Source organism: Neltuma alba, unplaced genomic scaffold (assembly GCF_004799145.2).
Source record: "Neltuma alba isolate B1F8T4 unplaced genomic scaffold, ASM479914v2 tig00002158_pilon, whole genome shotgun sequence".
NCBI lineage: Eukaryota > Viridiplantae > Streptophyta > Magnoliopsida > Fabales > Fabaceae > Neltuma > Neltuma alba.
The window spans coordinates 28,152-43,108 of NW_021632760.1; the positions used below are offsets into that span (position 1 = coordinate 28,152).

The 14,957-nt window shown below is 36.4% G+C and overlaps 1 protein-coding gene across 1 annotated transcript; it reads left to right on the forward strand.

The window, feature by feature from the left end:
- The first annotated feature begins 10,577 nt into the window (after positions 1 to 10,577).
- LOC114717976 (zinc finger CCCH domain-containing protein 30-like) lies at positions 10,578 to 14,422 on the forward strand. The gene is given in 5 exon segments (XM_028903227.1): positions 10,578 to 10,828; positions 11,925 to 12,803; positions 12,806 to 13,522; positions 13,525 to 13,616; positions 13,619 to 14,422. Coding segments are annotated over 4 exon segments (2,082 nt in total). The 5' UTR covers positions 10,578 to 10,828; positions 11,925 to 11,947; the 3' UTR covers positions 14,036 to 14,422.
- The last annotated feature ends 535 nt before the right edge of the window (positions 14,423 to 14,957 follow it).

Sequence of the window (14,957 nt, forward strand, 5' to 3'; positions counted from 1 at the left end):
CAAACTCCAGTACACTGCTGCATTATTTCTGGATGAGATTTGAGTCCGTGAGCGAATTTATGTGAACTTCACCTGTTCTAAGGCTCGTTTGTTAATTACAAGCTTGATCAAAGTAGAATTTCTACGTACATTTGGATCAGTTGGTTCCCAAGGACCAAAAAAAAACAGAGAGGAGGAATTCATTAAAATCAGACACGAGGAAGTCATAGATTGGAGTAACTTCGGAGATAAGTCCATGATTGGAAAAGTGGGTCACGTATGTGGGGAAATGTCATTTTCCACCGGTGTGAGGTAGAAGGATGAAAAGCCAAGGCTGACTTTTGAACCATGAAGAACCAGCCCTATCTTTTACATAACATGGAAGGGATCCGTCTTTTCTTTCTGCCCCGGCTGCTCATTATTTCTCCTGCGTTTAAATTTTGCCAGGGTCTGGAAAAAGCTAGGCCCTGTTAATTACACTCCTTTCGGCCAGTCGTCTTTGACTTTCTTGCCGCACCCTCTGTTTTGACGATATACCAAGAGTCTATTATTTTTCCCCTTTGATCTGATTAATGGTTTGATTCAATTAATTATAATGGTTCGTCTGCTTATTTTTCCCGTGTTTTAAGCTGTGTTTAAAAAATATTGTCATTATTATTTTAAATTAAAAAATTTTGAATTGTTTGGACTTGGCTCAGAGATAAGTTTCCAGGAGGCATGTGATGTCCACATCAATCATAAAAGGTTGAGCAAAGGCTGGTCCCATTCCACCAAGAGATTCAGACCTATTGACTATGCCCATGCCATCGCTATTGACTAGGATTCACTGTGGTCCACTTTGATCTCTGCTTCGAATGTATTAGATACTGTTGCCCCCACCCAATCCTTAATTAATTCTCCTGTAACTCCATTACCTGGCCCTTATTACTACTCTCCTTTTTTTTTTTGGTCTCTCCAGCAAAACTTTCTCAAAAATAAATACTCAAAAATGGGCCTTTCCTAAAATTTATCCAGGAATTGCTGGACTGTCCCTAGGCCCATTATAGATCTTTCGTCTCCTTTTTGCCCTCAGAAAACTGACTTCTTTCTAAAGCTAAAAATAAGTTAGGGCTCTGATTTTATTTGAGATGATCTACATTTAATTTAACCTTTTAAATATGTTTTTTTTTATAGCTCAGAGTTTCTTTGAATCATTGGGCCAGAAGTGTCAAGGTCAAAAATCTCCTAATGAGTATGCTTACCGAAATCCGAACATATGTTATATTTTTTATAGGCTGAAATCAATTATCATCTTAACTGACAGCTTTATTGTTTTGTTTAGTTTACATTATTTTTATGTTTCGTTTTGTTCCCTTCTTACCCCACGCAGGAGGAATCGAGATGCATCGTCAGCGACTTTTATTTGGTGGCTTCTGTGATCGCAGCACTCCAACTATTATCCCGCTTCTCATCAGTTTATTGCATGGCGCAGCGTTGCACGTCGTATTGTGTTCGTCCCTTTCTCTCCACTCTTTTAATCATTTTATATTTTTTAGTTGTTAGCTATGTAGTAATTTAAATTTTTTAATACATATAAAATTACTTATCCTACCACATGTGTCATGCTAACTATTTTTTCCCTGTATGAGTCATGGCCTATGTAGTAATTTAAATTTTTTAATACGTATAATTTTTTTTAAATGTAAAAGAATCCTAAATAAATAAATCAATTATATGAACAAAGGGATTCATAAATTGGTGGGCCAGTGACACTTATCTCCGATATTGAGAGCGACGCGACGGTCACTCATCGGACTCCATTTGTTTCGTGTTGATCTTGAAAGGATCCGGCCTGTGGCCCGTACGCTGCCTTCGGGGCAGGGTGGAATCTGTAGAATAACCGATTTAACCCAACATTTTTTTTTTTAAATAACCAGGAACCCACTCGTTAAAACGATAAAACCATCTGGCAAAAAATAAATAATTAAAACTAGCAGCACGCATTTTTATTGATACTCAAATAATAAAAAACCGGATCGAACCGGCTGGTTTAATCGGTGAACCTGTAAACCTGTCATTGGTCCGGTTCTATTTGAATATCAAACCGGGAGAGAGTTGAACCGGTAAAAACCGGTGTGAACTGGTAATAAAGTAGTTTGGATGATTTAGTTGTTATGTGTCCTATTTTTTCTCATTTAACTCCTAATATCTCAGCCCCTATAGATTTAAATGAATTTTAATGATAATTTTAATATCAATGATTATTAATTTTAGTTAATAATGAATAATAAAGATCAAAATTTTCAATATTGTCATACTTTATTATTGTTACAATCAAACCATTGTCATATTTTCTTATATTTTGTTATTAGTAATTATTAATGTCGTTATATTTTGTTATTTTTAATTAAATTATATTATTTTAATATGACCGGTTGGACTCCGAGTTAACCCCGGTCCGACCAAGTGACTTTTGAACCACTACTTTAACCGGTTTAGTGTTCGGTCTGATTTTTTATTCTTGTTGACGATATAATTTTCTTAACACACCCCGCACATAATTGCTTTTAAATAAATTTGTTAATTATGACCACGGTGTTATTTTTTTTAGAAGAGCATGGTCATGTTATTATACTCCTCCGGTCCTAATTATAAGACCCAATTGACTTATTTGAGGAGATTAAGGAAGTAAGTTAAGTTGGTTATTTATAATAAATAAGTGTTGTTATTCCTAAAATATCCTTGCTAATTAAGTATATTAGCTAAAACTATCATTATTAGAAGGATTATCTTGGAAAAAAATGCATAAATATAAAAGAGAAAATGGATTGGGTCTTATAATTAGGACCAAATAAAAAGTCAAATTGGGTCTTATAATAAGGACCGGAGGAGTAATAAAGTTTATAGGTATCACCCTCTTTGGGTAAACATTGTTTGCTGGGAAAAAAGATAATTTCTTTCGTGGTTTTGTAATTCTCAACCGACTGGATTTTCGTAAGTGCTGCATATTGTAATGTATAGAATGACTCGTGTTATTTGTAATCTATGATCAGCTTATTTTGCCATAAATTTCGTATTTTATACTGATCCAGATCTCGGTTAACATCAGTTTCTAAAACTATATATAATGAAAGGAGAATCTCACAAGAAAAAAAAATTAAATATGATCAAATTCTAAATTGGACTTAGTACCGAGGTTTTCACAGGACTGATATTATAAATAACAATATATTACTGTCGGTCTTGATTATAAGATATTGTTTTACAGTATACAAATGGGATCTTATAATAATTACAAACGATGTTTTATAATTAAGATAGAAGGTAGTATTTTTTTTTAAAATTTATTATTTAAAATTTAGTAAATTTAGTTTGTTTTACGTAATACTCCCAATAATATAAGTCGTCTGAAACCGTACATCCATGATTCACTTAGTTATATTATGGGGTGTATGATGTATCCGTGCGTTGATTGGGAAGTAGACAAGGGGTGGGCCCAGGGGAAGCCGCCCAAAATGTGAAAGCCATGATTCAACGTCGAGGCTGAATAACAGGAGGAGAGTCAGTTTCACCTTGAGCACCGCAAACATGTCCCTTGCATCGCCTCTCCTGTCTCCTCTCGTCTTAACCGCCCTTCTTGCTCTTTTATTTATTAATTCTCCGATAAGATCTGTCAATTGAGTTAGCTAGTCTTGTGCGGTTAACATTATGCTGTTTTAGAATGAAGTAAAAATGTAAAATAGATTCGCCCGGCCAAACTTTTTCTTTTTCCCTGATTCTGTTCAGATGATATAGATCCAACCACACTGACAAGTATTACCTCCGGTCTTTAATATAAGACTTTGTTTGATTTTTATTTTAGTCTTAAATATAAGACCCTAATCTATTTTGTCTCTCATATGTATGTATTTTTTTTAAGATAGTCCTTCTAACAATAATAGTTCTAGCCAGAATACACTTGATTAGTAAGGATATTTTATAAAGGACAACGTCTGTTTATTATAAATAACTAACTTAACTTATTTTCTTAATCTTCTCAAATTAATCAACTAGCTCTTATAAGTAGCACAGGAGGTAGTATTAAAATGCTCATTGTCACACTAACAAGTATTAGAATGCTCATTATTGTGATAAATACCGAAGCTAGTTTTAAATAATAACAGGAGGAGGGTCGGCTTCAGCTTGGACACCTCATATCAATCAAACTCACAGATCTCATCGCCCTGTCTCCTCTCATCTAAACCACCCTTCTTTTATTTATTGATTTTCCTATAAGATTCGAGTCCTAAATCCCTGCGTAATTTAATTGGTTTTTTAATTGAGCTAGCTTGCCTTGGGTGGCAAAGATTACGCTGTTCTAAAATAAAGTAAAAAAATGTCTGGGTAAGATCAAAATCATGGTTTCAGAAGTACTTTTACGGTAAATAAAATAAATATGTAAAAAAATTTGTTTCGGTTTATGAAAAAGTGTTTCTGAAAAATGATTATTGAGATGCCTAAACACCCTCTCAGAACATGTTAGCCCGGCCAAACTTTTTTTCTCCCGGCTTTTTTTTTCCCCCCCTTTCCATTCTGCACACAACTGGTCTAGACTGTGTTAATTAACTGAAGAAAGAAGCAGCCGACGCTACAGCTAAGGGTGTGGTTCCTTTGAGCGCTTGCAACGGTCCTTGCCTTCAACCATGTCGACGCCATCAAATGGAAAGCAAGTCACGATACGATGTTATCTCTCGCGCATTGTAGTTATCAACTTATCATCCATCAAATCTTTTTATTATTTGTTTTTATATTTGCGATATTTTTATGTGGACGTGATAAATTCACAAAATTTCAAAATTGTTTTTTGTTTTCACATCGAGCACCTTTTTTTTTTGGTGAATAACAAGAGTTGTGATTAATTGGAACCATCCATTCAAGTGAAGCATCGAGCGTAGGTCCTCTCAGCTTGAGGAGACATTTGGGATTGTCATTTTGAAAGGCATTGACGATTAGAGCTGGTAATACGGGCTGGGCCCGCGGGCCCAGCCCGCCTGCCCGCCAAAAATGGCGGGCTCGGGTTGGCAAAATGCCAACCCGCCAAGGTGCGGGCTACTCCAGCCCGCTCCGCCGCGGGCTAGCCCGCCAGTTGGCGGGCTAGCCCGCTTTTTTTTTTTTAATTTTTAGTTTTATATAATTTCTAATATATTATACAACATAATTAGAGGATTTTAACCCCCAAATTTCATATTTACATCTTCTCATCCATGTAATTGCATATGTAATACATACATAAAAGATCTACTTAATTAATTTGGATAAGAAAAATAGTCAAATTAATTATTTAGAAAAAAATATGTGTTAGTTTTTCTAAAATATCTTCTCAAATTATAAATTAATCCTCACATTATTTTATTATAACTCATTACTCAAGTTTAAAACTCCAAGTCCAATTTTAACATTACAAACTAAGCTCAAACTTATACAAATAATATTTTTTAAAAAAAAAAAAAGTTAGGCGGGCCGGCGGGCTAGCCCGCCAGCCCGCCTTGGCGGGCTCGGGCTGGCAAAATGCCAGCCCGCCAAAGTGCGGGCTACTTCAGCCCGCACCGCTGCGGGCTGGCCCGTATCCGCACCGCCAGCCCGCATTCCCAGCTCTATTGACGATGATTGGCCGGAGGGGAAAAAATAACGAATTTTACTTAATATAAAACACAATTAACTAATTTAAATAAATTTAAAATATCAATTATATTAGTTAATATGATTTTTTTTAGTGAAATTGTGTTTTTGGATCCTTTAAAAATAATGAGTGCGGGTTATGGAAAAATATGATGGAGATATTGAAAAATGAACTAATGTCAATATTAAAATGGGAAAAAACTTTAAAAAACCTAAAAAACTTTGATATTTCAATTCAAGCACCCCACGCTTCAGAATTTTAGGAGAGGAAATGGTGTTTGATATGATATTTTACAAATATAATTAAATGACTAAAATATTTTTGTTTCAAAATTGTCATTGCTACCAAATTTCTTATCATTTGTTATCTAATATTTATTATTGTTAATTCACAACTGGTTAATAAATTTTTTTGAAATAAAAATATTTTAGTTATTTAATTAATTTTGTAAAATATCAGATCAGGCATCACTTTCTTTCATGAGATTTTGAAATGTTAGGTAACTGAATTGGAATTTCACAATTTTCAGGCTTTTTTGTTATTTTTCCTATCGAAATTAAATATTAAATTCATAGCACGTTGTATCTTTTACATAAACTATGTATTAGAAATCCGGATTCATGCATATATAATATCTTAATTAATTAATTTTAAATGCCTTAGAATGAATCAGTTGATTGTTTGAAATAGTAACTAACTTGTTTATCATTTGTTATTCAATAGCCGTTAATTCAGAGCTTGTTAATAAATTTTTTAAAATAATGACATTATAATTATTTAATTATATTTGTAAAATATGAGATCAGACACCATTTTATCTCCTGAGATTTTGAAATGTTAAGTACTAAATTGGAATCTCATAATTTTCAGGTTTTTTTTGGTCATTGTTCTATTAAAATTTAATATTAAATTCATAGCACGCCACATGCGTTGGAATGAATCAGTTGATTGCTGGTTAAAAAAAAAAAGAATGAATCAGTTGATTGTTTGACATAGTAATTAAATATATAAATAGTCAAATCACACCTGAAAAAGTACGGTTTCTTATTATAAGAGACATTTGATGCTTATGGCATGTTTCTATATATAAGAGACACTTATAAGTTGTCTTTACTTTTTTGTGTTGATTTACTATTTTACTCATATTTATTATCTCCAACTCACACTCTCTCTCCCTCCCACTTCTCTTTCTTTTAATAATTTAATTATTCTCTCTCATGCTCTCTCTTTATTAATGAGGACATTTTTGGAAAAAAAATTATACTTTTTACACATTAATTATTTTTAACTAATTTTAACTATTTTTTTATCAATGTACTTCGATTATTTGTCTCTTATAATAAAAAATGGAGGGAGTATTATTTACTAATGAAGGCACGTAATTTGACTACTTGCAGATTTTCTCTAGTGGTGTATACAGTAGGTGCAGGAAAATAGATAGGCGGGGGCAAAATCTAGAGAAATGATGCAGAGGAACACAAGTCAGGGAAAAGAAATAGAGGGGAAGAGGGATGGAGACACGTGGGAATGTGGGGTCCAGGCATGGGAAGATCGTGCGGATAGAATTTAGCCTTATCCGCAATCCTGTTTATTTATGGTTCTGTTAATACCCGCTCATCAGTGCTCTCGCCTCTCTGCTGCATGCTCACATTTTGCGCTTTCTTTAGTCAACTCAGGCGGCTGGATGGGCCCACGTTCCGTTGTATGCCCCATCTCTTTGAACGGTAACACCTTTGTCTTCTTTTCTAGGTATATGCGGCACTCCAATTTTTCATATGATGCATCTATTTTTTTTTATTTCCGGGTATCTAATATCATAATTTTATTTTTTTGTGTATTCAATATTTCATATATCACCTCTGGTTTTTAATGTAAAATTTTTTATTTTTATTTTAATTCTAAATATAAATATAAGACTTAAATTTATTTTATTTCTCATATTTATTTATTTTTTAAAGTAGTCTTTACAGATAGTTCTAACAAATATACTTGATTAACAAAGATATTTTAAAAAAATACTTATTTATTATAAATAATTAAATTAACTAATTTTTTAATTTATTTAAATTAATAAATTAGTTTTTATATTAAAAATTGAAAGTAGTGTCATATAAAAAATTAGGGCACTAAATGTCGAAAAAAAAATTGGATGCTGAATTCGCCCTCACAATGTCACGCTTCATTTCTCCCCTAATAATTTCAAAACAAGAAATCGGACTCGAGAGCTTACCAAAGTCAAAAGCAGATCCTGCGGAAATTCACCGAGGGGCAAGTCACATCCCTCGTCTTTTTAACGAGAGACGATTAATAGAATCATATCGACAGAACTATGTTAAAATTAGCTGGAAATAATAAATTTACAAACAGTGGGTGAAAAAATTTATTTGCATTAATTTTTTAAAAGTAATTATTAAAAAAAGGTGTAAAAAAAGTTTTATCTCAATCTAAATAAAAGTATATTTTTAAAAAACTGTTAAGGGTTACCAAAAACTCCCAACAAGAAAAGATACGAAACAACAGAATGAGCAAGAAGAAAATGAGATTGACGTGTAAGTGACGAGTAAAAATAAAAAAGGACATTAAATATTTCTAAAATATAAATTATGAAAAAGTCATTGAAAAGAAAATCGTAGCTTCGTAAAAAAAAAAATGGAGCTTAGTGTTGTCATGTCTGTGACCCGATCCAAACAGTATCGCTATCAAGTCAATGAAACATGTTAATCCCACAGTCACTATGCAATTTTGCGGGGTGCCAACCATGGTATTTACATGAAAATCGGTGGATAAATGCACTTATTTAAGGTCAATATATAAAAGTATTGACGCATAATTCTGAAAAGAACAACATTTAAATAAAAAGACAATCATACACAAGTAAATAAAATATTGATATATCAGCTGTATATAATTCAATAAAACAATGCTACTGTATGACGGATTGCTGTTTTTTCAACTTAAAATTGTCTCATTTCTAATTCAGTGAGAGAAAAAATAAAAAAACCAATCAGAAAATTGATTCGCGGTTTTGCTACTATTGACCAACATGTGCTTGGGTCTCCAGTTTGGTCCATTCGGGATTTGCAGGTGTCTCCGGAGGAGGGTCTGGTATATTTAAAAAAGTTTTCATCTGAATTGGGATAAAATATTTTTTACATATTTATTTTATATATCATAAAAATATTTTTAAAATTATAATTTGTTTTCCATCCAGATACTTCTAAACCCTGGCTACTGTGGAGTTTGCGTTTTCACCACGAGTTTCCTGCCCTTTTGTTTGTCCTGCTTGCAGCTGGGGAAAAAAAATCGATTTGGCTTTCAGAATAACGTTGATCATGGATAATTATGGCTCGACAGAATGTGATGATGGCCAAATTAATAGTTTAATGACATCAATTTATAATTTAAAGCTGCTTATTATTATTATTATTGAATCAAAGGACTAAATAAAATTCAGCTCAGTCAGATAAGGTTCTTCAGTAATTAATAAATCTGACTATTTCTCCATCAGTGGATCATGGAACTGTAATCCGTTTGTAATTAATAGTATTTAATATAGGGACAAATAAGACAGACACCTTGATTTGGCCCTCAACAAGGGCACGCATGCTTTTTTCCCCATACAGGTATAATACACACATGCTTAATTACACGGAAAACCGCATAAATTGTACAGCACAGACACGGTTAAGACCTAAACAAAAGACTATAAAATTGTCCCCGATAAAAAGATTTTTGTATATAATAAAAAAATTTAAAATGAGATATAGAAGGTAAAAATGGCACCCGACAAAAAAAGAACGAGAGACCTGTATTTCTTAAAAAATACTCTTCTAGTTTTAAACATAAATTTTTTTTCAAAATATAATTTATATTATAAAAAAATCTTATATTTAGAATTGAAGAAATAAAAAAAAAAAAAGAAAAGATAACATGTGAATAGAAATAAATGGGAAGGAATAAATCCATTGCCAGATACAAGGAATGCGGCCGAAGGAGGAGTGAAAAAATGAGATGCAAAATTGAGGAAAGAATTTGAATGGGAGGTGGCAGCTTTATCTTTTTCATTTTGATGGAATTGATTTGATGAATGAATCCAAGCCCTTCTCTGTTCTCCAATGCCAAATGGTTCTTTATTATTATTATTTTTGGTCCTGCCCTGATTTGACTCCCTCCTTTTAACCACAATGGACTTCTCCCTGAAATCCGCGACCCGCCCGTACTACTTTCGACCAGAGGTCCGATCCCCTCTCATTGGCGGACTCCAACCCTCTTTCCAACCCGATTTAATCAGTTCACCGCCTCTCCCGGTCTCCCTTCCTCTCCTTTCTTACCTACCCACTCACCCCGCCCTCTCCCTCTCTTTCCACCTTCCCAGCCGGTTCCCCTTCTTCCTTTCATCGCGGTGATTTTATGCGCTGGATTACCGCGCCACTTCATCTGCTCACGTGGCATCACATTATTGGCTGTGGTGATCAGGAAGGCCATCGGAGTCAAAGATTTCTTCCAATTTACTTCATGCCCATTAAGGAGGCCAGTAATTTCGCGGCAGATCATCTGATTGAGGATGGTCTCAGGAAATCCGGAGCACTAGATCCTTGGGGGTGTAAGAATTTATCTTGCATGTGAGGTGAATTTGGGTTGAATTTCCAGGGAATTTCACCCGATGAGAAGCAGCTTGAGGGGCGTCTCATCGTAGTCTGGCGATTGAGAGTAGCCACGTCACTCGGAGGAGGAAGCGAATCCGCCACTAAAGTACCTTTTTTGTCCCTGGATTTTTCTGGAATGCTGATCGAGTCCTATGTGGAGAGATGAGGCGTGATGTCATTGGCGAATAGGAAAGGCTCGTGGTGCTGCGGACTAGCTCCCCAGTGCTCTCGCCTTTTCATTTTATTTCTCCTCCCCCCGCCCCGGTTTTATTGGATGGGCGATTTTATTTCATTAAAATTCAAAAAGTCTAATTAAAATTTAATGTTATTAGAGCTTTTATTATGTTTTTCTTTTCTTTCCTCCAACGAGAAAGAAGAGCATAGGAAATGCAGAAAGCAGGAGCTCTCTTGCCTGCTCCTCTTTTCCCACGATCTTATCTCTCTCTGTTTTTCTCCTACAGAATCTATACATCATTAGCTTGAAGCTCTATTTCTCCGCTTCTGCTGTTGTCGAGATCTAATGACCGATGGATTTGCTCTCGCTTTCTCCCTCAGTGAATGGCCGGTAAGATTTATTTCGATCATAGTTTCTTCCCATGTTGATGACTTTCGACTTTCATTTCCAGATATGTTTTTGATATAGTGTTGTTCGATTGTCAAGAATACTGTCTTCTTTTTGTTTACTTGTATCTGGGAATTGATAATCTCCTCATTTGATTTAGAGCTATTTCAAGCTAGTGACTGTAAAAGAATTTATTTTTTTCTGATTTTATTTCTGCCTTTTCTTTTCGGGACGATGATTTAAGTTTCTGTAATACAAAAAATGGACGTCTTTTTCTTCTTTCTCTGGGGTACATCATTTTTATGTATCATGAGATATATTGTCGAAAAATGAGGGCGACGGATATACAGAAAGTTCATTTTTAGGGTGATCCAGAATTAGTCCTGCTTCTTATCAGTACCCGAGATCGTTGTACCCCCGATATGCGCAGTTGCTGTGTATTTGGTTTGTTTTTCCTTTTCTTGATTCTGTCTGCTTACATGATTCTAAGCTGTTTTTAATTTTATTTTGTATATTTCTCTGTGACTCGGTGCCATGTGAAACGGGGGAAAAAACGAGTCAAAGAAAGTCTCGGAGCGATACTCTTCCACTGCTGGAGTTCTGAAAATCTGAAATTTTCATTGATAGTTTGGTTTTCTCCCTTTGTCCACGACCGTTCGCTTTCCGTCTCCTTGGGTTGATGAACGATCTATTTCGTTTTCATTATACGGATATGATTCTTTCTTCTTTCTAATTTCTAGCGGCTATTTTAGTGCTAGAGTATATACGCTGCTCGATGTTCTGAAGTAGAGTATATCATGAGGGGGGGATGTTTCTGCAGGATAAAACTAGTACAGAGTCATCGACTAAAAATGGAGAGAGGTTTTGAAATTGAGCATCGTGCCTTTTTCTTCGTCTGCTTTATTGTAATTTTTCAATTACATGGTCTTAGTTTCTGATAATATCCCATTGATGCATCAAGTCAAATATTTTAATATGCTACCACTGTATGGGAGGGTTTTCATGCATTCGAATACATCATATCCTGCATCTTAGTCCATAAAACGGGACTTAACTTCAACAGCTTAATTTTATATTTTATCTTTATTTTTTTGTTCAGCTTAATCTCCTGCAAATGAAAGCATGTGCTGTGATTTGGAGCGGTTAAAGCTAGCACCGTTTCCAGCAGCGTCTTTAATTTTGTCAAGCAACACTCCAACTCGAAACGGGAAGATGAATCACTTGACTGTGGAAACTGAAGATAGTTTTGCAAACCTGCTTGACCTTGCAGCCAATAATGACGTTGAGCATTTCAAAAGATCAATTGAACGTGATCCTTCCTCTGTTGACGAGGTTGGACTGTGGTATGGTCGCCAGAAGGGCTCAAAGCAAATGGTCAACGAGCACCGGACACCTTTGATGGTGGCTGCTACTTATGGTAGCATTGATGTTATCAGGGTGATACTTTCATCATCTGATGCAGATATTAATCGATCATGTGGGCTTGACAAAAGCACAGCCCTTCATTGCGCGGCATCAGGTGGTGCTGTAAATGCTGTTGATGTGGTGAAACTACTTTTGGCAGCTGGCGCTGACCCTAATGCTGTCGATGCTGATAGTCACTATCCTGTTGATGTTATTGTGGTACCTCCCAGGCATGCACATTTGAAAAGTATTCTTGAAGAACTTCTTCAAACAGATTGTTCCATGGCAGGGTGTGGTCTTAGGGTGGTAACGTCTACAACAAATTCAAACTCTCCCCCTCCGTCAACTTCTCCAGAGAATGGGTCTCCTTCTGCACTAGAGTTCCATTTGAAGCTAAAGTTAAAGGAGGCCAACGCTTTATCTGAGAAGAAAGAATATCCTGTTGATCCATCTCTTCCTGACATCAAAAACAGCATCTACTCAACTGATGAGTTCCGAATGTATTCTTTCAAGGTTCGACCATGTTCACGTGCATATTCACATGATTGGACTGAATGCCCTTTTGTCCACCCAGGGGAAATGCTCGGAGAAGGGACCCGAGGAAATTTCATTATAGTTGTGTCCCTTGTCCTGATTTTCGGAAAGGAGCTTGCCGTCGAGGAGATATGTGTGAATATGCTCATGGTGTTTTTGAGTGCTGGCTGCACCCAGCTCAGTATCGGACCCGCCTTTGCAAGGATGGGACCAGTTGTTCAAGAAGAGTTTGTTTCTTTGCCCATACAGCTGAGGAACTTCGGCCTTTGTATGTTTCAACTGGTTCTGCTGTTCCATCACCACGCTCAAGCACATCTTCTGCCATGGATTTTGCTGCAGCCATGAGCATGTTACCTGGCTCCCCTTCTTCAATGTCTGTTATGTCTCCTTCACCGTTCACCCCACCCATGTCACCGTCTGCCACTGGCATGTCACACTCTTCTGTTGCTTGGCCTCAACCTAATGTTCCAAACCTGCATCTGCCGGGAAGTAATATTCATTCCAGTCGTTTGAGATCTTCACTCAGTGCTAGAGATATCCCGGTGGAAGACTTTGACGTGTTGTCTGACTATGATATTCAGCAGCACCAGCTTCTTAATGAGATGTCTTGCCTTTCCCAGCAATCTATGAATTCTAATAGCCTAAACCGATCTGGTCGGATGAAGACCCTGACCCCATCAAATCTTGATGATCTCTTTTCTGCTGAGAGTTCTTCCCCTCGGTTTGCTGATCAAACATTGAGTTCAGCTGTCTTTTCACCCAACATAAATCAGCTCTCCTTAATCAATTTCAGCAGCAACAAAGCTTGCTTTCACCTGTGAATACAAATTTTTCTTCCAAGAATGTTGAACACCTTTGTTACAGGCCTCGTTCCAAACGTCAGGCAGGATGTCTCCACGTAATGTGGAACCTATCTCACCGATGAGCTCTAGGCTTTCTGTGCTAGCTCAACGTGAAAAGCAGCAGTTTCGTAGCCTTAGCTCTCGGGATCTTGGCTCCAACTCTGCCGCTGCTGTTGCCGCTGCTTCTGGTTTCAATGACAGTTCTTGGTCAGAATGGGGATCCACCAATGGTAAATTGGATTGGGCCGTCAATGCTGATGATTTGGGCAAGCTCCGCAGATCATCGTCGTTCGAGTTTGGTAGCAATGGCGAGGAGCCGGATTTATCATGGGTGCAGTCACTTGTGAAAGAATCTCCAACTGAGATTAAGGAGAAATTGGGAACAGCTGTGTCAAGTGTTGCGGGGGGTGCATACACTAGTGAGGGATAGAATTTGAGCACTCAAATATGAGCACTGGGCAACATCCAGACGAGCTTTTGAATCTTTAGGTTCATGTTCTGGTCATTTTTTCTTCTTGCGCCGTGAGATAAGGTTCCATTCTGATGGAGCCTAATGCCTAAGTTTGGTGCATTTTTTAAGAAATTTATTCCTTCATATTTTTGTGGTAGGAAACAGAAATTACCAAGGGTCATTAGAGTTAAGTTCTTGGGAACTCCAAATTGGCCCAGTTTTGGGGATGAAAGTACAGGACGATGCATCTGATATTTCTCTCGTGGCATGGAATCCAGAATTGTGGATGCCACGGTGCCGGTAGATTAGGGAATATTGGAAGGTTGATCCATTGGGTCATGTAACTCAATACGGTTTATTGCTATATATTTTGTAACACTTGTTTTAAACCGAATACCTCTGATACACCAACTCAGTAGTCTCTGATTTAGAGGGGAAATATTAACATAATCATTATCATTATCTTGAGACAGGAAAGCTTAACATAACCTGTGGTGCTGGGGGACCGTAAGGGTGGAGTCTGTCTGTTGGCCGGAAGGTACGAAAGGATTTTGTTGTAGTAATGGAATGACGGAAATGCATTTTCAGTCAAACTTCCAGTTGTTGCAGGATGCATTTATACCAAATCCGCTTCACGTATATGTGTCTATATAATGATCAAGTTTGAAAACGCGCCAATTTTGATGACGACGTGGTAATCCTTGACTTCTGTATTTATGGCTGTTATTTAAGTGGCTTTTCTCGACCTGGTGCCATCCTGCTCAATGGTAAGGTGGAATTTTAGTGTAAAGGAGGATATAAATAAAAGGTGGACAAGAAAAAGAGGGGCTTAATCCCGAAGAACCTCATCTGGTAGCTTTCGGTGGCGGGATTGAAGCGAATTTGTTGTGGTTCCTTAAAA